The following is a 7,520-nucleotide window of genomic DNA, read 5'->3' as shown; positions in this document are numbered from 1 at the left end:
ATGACATAAGTGGTATGTTATTAAACAGTGCTGGAAACTCCACCCCTCCTTTCCTCTGTACCCAGGACACCCATGTACAAGAGGAACTAAATCTATTTGATTAAGTGCTAACTGAAATAATGGAAACATTTTTGTGAAGGGGGCAGACTGTAAAAGCCGAGCTGGAAGAAAAGATGCATTTTAGGGCATAACTAGTTCTCCTTAGAGATTGATTTCAAATGGGTAGACTGGATAACAGCTGTTACACAGCAACTGAGCAATAAGGTTACATTTGGAGTGTCCCTTAGCAGCATATTATTGAAAGTTTTAAAGAAATAATTAATTGTACATTCAGAATTCTTCAGGGTTTGCAGGAAGGTCTACAGATAGAAAATTTACAATGCAAGTTGGTCTTAATTTATAGTATTTTATTTCTTAATTTGAAAAGTGACCATGAATGAACGAGAATTTGCTTGCATACTAATATGAAATTCGTGATTAAATAAGCTAATCTTTTAGGCATGTTAGATTGGTAAAGTAAGTTAAAAGACACAGAATTAGTCTTCCTCATTTTATGAATGAAAAGAGATCAGTGGAAGCCTACCAGCTTTAGGGGATGAAGGGATTGCAACGTAACTGCACTGGGGTTTTAATTTTGTAACATATTTTAACCAGTATGTTTAGGCCTGAATCGTCCTAGAGTTTTAATATTTAAGATGCCTAAGTGCTTTGCTTAACTGCCAACTTCATTGATCTTGGCCCTGTCTTTGTTGCACAAATGTACATACAAAAAGAGAGGAGTGTCTTCATTGCACAAATGTATGTGCAACAAGAGAGGAGTTTCCTCCTCTGACTAGGAGGGTTCCTTGAAGTTTGCATGCTACTTTACAAGTACAGACCTTAGAAACAGTATTTTGAATGTATCCTTTTCAGTATCTTTTTGTTGTTGCAGGTGAGATCCTTTCAGCTCTGCGAGATACTGGGCTTCTTGGAAAAACAATCATTCTGTTCACTGCAGATCATGGAGAACTTGCAATGGAACACCGTCAGTTCTATAAAATGAGCATGTATGAAGGAAGTTCCCATGTTCCTCTTGTAGTTATGGGGCCAGGTGTAAGGGAACAGCAGCAAATACCAAATGTAGTATCTCTTGTGGATATATATCCTACTATGCTTGGTGAGTTAAGTAATTTCAGATGACAATTTTTTTCCCAGTTACCATTATTATTCTGCATTTGTATCATAGTCAGAATTATGTCTCCACTTTGAGGCAATATTGTAACACAACAGGAGATAATTTATCTGCGGAGCATATATATGGACTTAATAGGAAAAGTAAAAAATTGATGAAAAAATAAAATAAACTGATGATCTTCCATATTACTGTTACTGTCACCCACATAATTACACCGACTGATTATATACAGGATTATTTGTTACCAAAAAAAAGGGGATAAAACCCATTTTAGATATGAATAATCCTTGCTAGCCTTCATACCCAACCGTTTACTATAGATATTACAGTGTAAGTGCGTCCAGAGATGAGATTAAATCCAAAAGGTTGACAGGTTCATTAACTTAGCTGCATTAGCTTCTTCAAGGAATGTCTTTTGTAAAGGGTCATGTGGAAGAAGTGTGATGAAAACTTTGTATAGGAAATGTACAATTGATCAGGGCAAGCATAAAAAGCTGTGATAATGGATATCCATTCTTACCCTATGAGATAGGAAAACACTCAGTATGAGACAGGGAATTAAATAAAAAACTAAAATCACTTCTAAAAGGGAATTTTTGAACAGTTATCTGTGATTAATCATGCAAGAGATGATTCTGATTGGAACTATACATCAGGTGAAGTTACCTTTTGAGGCTTTATCTGTGATCTTTTAGGCTACCGATCAGAAAATTGTTTTTTAAAAGCCAGTCTGGAAGGCTTGCTCTCTAAGAGGTGTCACTGCAATTAGCTTGAGAACATGAATAAATAAAACTGTACTTCTAGCAGTAAATGTCAGTGAAAAATCCACTTCTAAATTGTTTTAGGTTGATTTTCTAAAAACTAAACAGAAGTTATTTATCTGTCTGTGTGTTCTCAAAACTTTTGAATCAGTTATCCAGTTAAAAATAAGATATAAAATCTGAGTGACTTTCTCTTCCAAATTTTGATATCAAATTGTTATGCATATATATCTGTACTAGATACGGATCTTATATAAATTATGATATCCTATGTAAAATGTTAAAAATCTCTTCTTTGGTCAGATGGTTTAGCATCCTTCCATCTTTTCCTCCTGGGGTTTTTTTTGTGTTTGGGGCTTTTTTCCCCCAGAAGTTTGTGTGCATAATCCATTGCTTCTGTTCTGGCAGTTCCCCTTCCCTGTACTCTGAATGTCAAAAAGGCATGTGTGATGAAAATGAAAACTTGAAGAGCCATCTGTATCATGTATTGTGTCCTCAGTCTGCATGCTGCTGCTGACTAGTGAGGAAACAGATTTCGAGTCTATTTTTGTGACAGATTTAATCCCTTTGCTTTGCGTTGTCTCAGGGAAATAATATGTCTTAAGATGCCATGCAAATGCTTTTCTCCTGTCTGCCTCCTGCACTAGTTTTAAGAATAAGTGCAAATGTTTTGATTCCAGCAGGATCTGTGTCATACGGATGTACAGTCAAAAGTGCAACAGCTCTTGCATTTTGTAACAGGATGTAGCATCATCTTTCCTGCAGCAGCGTTAGCTTTGTGGGTCTGTATGGAAGTACCTTTGGCTCTCTATTGGAAAAGAAGGAGCTGCTGAAGGTGGCTGGAACATTCTTTGCGCATAGAGAATGCAGTTACTGCAAGTAATAGCATTACTGGTTTAGGATGACAGAACAGCCTATATCCCTTTTTCATTTGTTCAAATGTAGTATGTATTTGTTCAAGTTTTTTGCCCATGCATGCCTGGGAGGTGCTTGCTGGGTTTACTACACATTATAGGCCTTCCTAGTACTTAGTGAGATGCTGGCTGGATAGAGGACAAAAAGGAAGACATGCGCTGATGAAGGAAAGAGTCACCTATGAGCGATTTATATGCATACAGTATCACCACTCAACACAGAACACATTAAATACTACCACGGCGCTCTGTGAAATGGAAAGCTTTGAATTTTGAATTACTAGAGATGATGTTCAGTGGGAGGATTAAAAATAGCAGTACTGTCATACATGGTTTTTAGGACATGCTTGGGATTCTCAGCTATGTTTTTCAGAATGTTTCTGACAAACCTTTGCAGGCTTTTAACCTGATTTTTGGGAGCTAGAGAAACTTGTGGTGTAAGTTGGTGCTAAAGGGGCTTATGGATATTACAGCATCTTCTAGTGGCCGTCTGGTAGGCTACGGAGTCATCCAGTGTTTTCTGTACATGCACTATGTTGATACCACCTCTGATATCATCTTTATCTCCAGTCCTGCCAGAGAAGCAAGTGGCCCTGCTCCTCAAGTGTTTCCACCAGTTGTACGTGATAACCATAATGGCCACCTTTTATAAAGCATTTAATTATTCACTAATGAAGAATGCTACAGAGAAGCTTAGCACCATTATTGTTAAAGAAATAAATGGTTACAACATGTTGGATGTGGAGCTTTTAGGGTCTTTTCATGCTATGACATTCTTTTTCTCCTGCCTTATGTAGTCAGAGCAAAAAAGAAATCTTTGCATCCATGATTAAGAAATAAAACAGCACCATCCATCAAAGGAGGCTATTGTGATCCCTTTTCACAAACTTCTGTTAAAGGTTGAGTTATACAGATAGACAATACATTTGATCAAGATGATGGGCAGCTTGCCTTGGGAAGTTCCTTAAGGTATTTTTTATTGTGTATTTTAGGATAATAATTAGGAGTGCACGTTTTATTATCAAAATAAAACTTACATTCAGACACTGGTAGAATTTTGTTAGGCTTTTTGAATCGTGATAACTGCAGTAGCATTTTGATTTTGTATATCTTTCCTTAGATATAGCAAGAATCCCTGTCCCACAGAACCTCAGTGGATATTCTCTTATACCGCTGCTACGTGAAAAGGCTGAGAGCCAAGCGTCACCCAGAGGGCCTCGACCCTCATGGGTGCTGAGTGAGTTCCACGGCTGCAATGTGAACTCCTCCATGTATATGCTGAGAGCTGGCAAGTGGAAATACATCACATACTCTGATGGCTCTTCAGTACCGCCCCAGCTCTTTGGTATGCTACTTTTATGTCCTGAATAACTCATTAATTAACTATATTGCAAATTGAATCTTGACTGACTTTTTGTTTGTTCCAGACCTTACTGCTGATCCAGATGAGCTTACAAATGTTGCCATAACATTCCCAGTAACTGTACTTTCCTTGGACAAAGTACTTCGCTCTATAGTAAACTATCCAAAGGTTTCTTCTTCTGTTCAGGAGTATAACAAACAACAGTTTATCAGTTGGAAACAAAGTTTGGGTCACAATTATTCAAGTGTTATTGCGAACCTTAGGTGGCATCAAGACTGGTTAAAGGACCAAAAAAAGTATGAGAATGCAATTGACAAGTGGCTTGGGAAGTAGATACAGACAACCTGGATTTAATATGAATGAGGATATAAAAACATTATGCATTTGTAATGTTACACTGTATATCAAGTGTTAGAATTATTTTCTTATATAACCTATTGGAAGTAAAGATTCCTGAACAATTACTGCTTTGTGTCAGAAAGCCAGGAGCATTTTATATAACTAGCCAGCACAACAAAACTAGAGTTTTAGATGTTACAGTTCTATAACACATAAATGTACATAGAAAGGGTACTATGCAAGTACTAATTGTGTGTATGGAATATTTAGCTGATTGCAAAAGTACAGAGTATTAAGTATTCAAACTCAATAGGAATTTCCATTTATAAGGACAGACTGAAGCAGGGATTATAAAATTTAGTGAAGTAAGCTACCAGTTGTGTTTTAAGTCTAGATTGAATACACATTCATCCACTTTAGAGAAGCTATAGCAGTTAAAATATAATCAAAAAGTTGGTAACCAGTACCGGTTTGAACATAGATGTGGTTTATGCAAGTACTTAACTATGTCAGCATTCCTGTGTTATATGTGATTGACTCCCCATGTTTTCAAGATCTGCCTGCTAACCTCTTGCTTTTGGATCTGGTACTTACCACTCCCTGCTGTTTAAAATTTCGTAACATGCATTAGGCTCCTAATTGAACATGTGTACAAGTGAAGAGGAATCTGATCTCCGGTCATCGTCAGAAATTAAAAAAATCCCAACAAAACAAAAACCTCTTTCCAAAGCTATAAATAGAGCAGTTATCTGAAAAGTGATAGTGTGATTTGCATGACATAAAATAAAAACTGCTTGAATGCAGTTAGATTCTGCAAGTAAATGCTTTAATGTGCATCAATGAGTGGCAAACTGAAACCTGAAATGTACACAGAGGAGACACAATTGAAGCTTGCAGGAAGAGTTAACATAAAAATATTATTTCCCTTTTTCCAGTGATCTCACAAAAAAAATAATTTCGGAAGAAGGTAAGATTTAGGTAGTAACTCTTCCACTTAAGGGAATATGTAATTACAGCAGCACTTACATTCGCTTATTCCTGGTCACCATCATTGCTGCTATAGTATCAGTTCAGAATGACATTGTACTTCATACGTAAAATATTTTCTGGAATCTGTTTTTGAATGCTCAGTAGTAGCAGTAAGCCAGTAACAATAAACATAAAAATAAGACGTATTTTCTGACGGCTACACGCTCATTTCATAAGCAGCTTACCACATGGAATTAAAAAAATCTTCAAACCCTGTAGCACATGCCATTATAATTCTTATTGACATCAGTTCAGGTACAGTTGAAATTACTTAAACAAAATAAATGGGCTGGAAGTTTGTTCGAAAGAGAAAAGCATAAAGTAATTTCATCACTTTCCAGACATCTGGACAGAATGCAGTACATTTTACAAAAAGGAATCAAATAAAAATATGGCCAACTGGATGTGTTTTGTGTGTGCTTTTTTTTAATGACTGAATGTTTAAAATGTAGAGAAGATTGTATTTTGTCATTTATGAACAGTGCTTTCTTTGAAGAGATGAGCTTTTAAGACTCACTAATGTTAGGTTTACATAAGTGCCATTTGTGATTCCCTCTGAAATGAAAGAACAAATAGGAAAAACCTTACAACAATATCTTGTGCCACAGACTGTCCAGAGAACCCCAGTGCACGAGGGCAGGCTTCTTGACAATTCAGGAAACACCAGGAATGTGCCAGCTCACAGAGCAGAGCTTCTTGTTGTTCAGGACACCACATAAAATCATTTTTCTGCTGGGTCACATGGCTTGCAATCTGACGGTAATATGGAATATGTATCCTCCAAAAACACAAAGTAGAAAGATGAAAGAGAAATTATTAAAACAGAAGGCTGCACTTGCTAGTGTGGTATTTAGAAGAGTTTTAGTATCTGTTACTCTAGAGAAATTAGAAAGATTCGTTTTCCAGGAGACTAGAACTTTATAAATGTTGGTGACAGTGGGAGTTAATATAGAAGCTCGTACATTGTCGCGGTCTCCAGCTTGGTGGTGCCGGATGGTGAGGTGTCACAGCCTTCCTAAAAGCGTCTCCAAGGCGAAGCCACTTGGCAGGACCACCACACACTCACACGTGTACACACACACACACGGACAGCTCCTTAAAATGGGTCGACAGCAAAGAGGCAGGAAGGGCCTTCCTGTAGGGTTCCATGGGAGGAGCTTAATGCAGCCATCCTCATGAAGGGTTCCAGGGACGAAGATTAAGAACTTGGGAGGCTCCAGGTTTATATACCAGAGGGGGAGGGAGCATCAGTGACCAATGATCTGAGGGCACGGGGCGGGGGGGTACACTGCCAGCACTAGGGAATGGGAAACTGAGGGAGTGGTGATGGGGCAAGGGCCAATGGGGGAACAGGGAGTGGAGAACCTTCTAGGGCAGGGACATATTAGGTACAAAGGGGCAGGGAGGCCAATGGGCCAACCGGGGAAGCAGAAGTGGGGCACATTAACATAGCAAAGCACAGCATCCTGGAGGAAGACTGTTTTGTCACCCTAACCTGGGGAGGTTTTTTGGTACTAGGGACTGTCCCACCAGTGGACTCTCTTTGTTCTTTGTACCACAGGCCCATCAGCCTCCACAGTACATAACTGAAGATGCTGACTTTATGTAATGATCATCTTTTGTAATGCCTGAGAATTTAATTGTGCATTCTTTCTCATGCCAGAGAGTTACAAAGTATAGTACTATCTTCTTTCCTTTTTTAGTTTGTTCTGATGTTATGAAGAAGTTGCTTTTCCATAGTGCATACATTTGTCAGTGAAAGAAGTAAGAATTCAGTGCAATGGAATAAGATATATATTTGGACTTTTTTTTGTTACTTGTGAAGAGGTACTTAGATGACAAAATTAGTTTTTTGCATCAGAAAAAAAGAACTGGAAAATGATGATAGTAACAAGGACTAGAAAAGATTAAAAAATAATTGAATGCCTTTATTTTAGGAA

The 7,520-nt window shown here is 37.8% G+C and overlaps 1 protein-coding gene across 1 annotated transcript in view; it reads left to right on the top strand.

The window, feature by feature from the left end:
• The window catches only part of ARSK (arylsulfatase family member K), a 20,051-nt gene extending 14,067 nt beyond the window's left edge, over nucleotides 1-5,984 (top strand). The window contains exons 6-8 of the mRNA XM_017735417.1: nucleotides 932-1,156; nucleotides 3,970-4,194; nucleotides 4,277-5,984. Of these exons, the coding sequence (XP_017590906.1) occupies nucleotides 932-1,156; nucleotides 3,970-4,194; nucleotides 4,277-4,545 (719 nt within the window). The 3' untranslated portion in view covers nucleotides 4,546-5,984. The remainder of the gene's footprint in view (nucleotides 1-931; nucleotides 1,157-3,969; nucleotides 4,195-4,276) is intronic.
• Nucleotides 5,985-7,520: the final 1,536 nt, after the last annotated feature.

This window comes from Corvus brachyrhynchos, unplaced genomic scaffold, assembly GCF_000691975.1.
Source record: "Corvus brachyrhynchos isolate BGI_N302 unplaced genomic scaffold, ASM69197v1 scaffold22, whole genome shotgun sequence".
Classification (NCBI taxonomy): domain Eukaryota; kingdom Metazoa; phylum Chordata; class Aves; order Passeriformes; family Corvidae; genus Corvus; species Corvus brachyrhynchos.
Note: the sequence above shows the minus strand (reverse complement) of the source record. Positions and strands in the feature narration are given on the sequence as shown.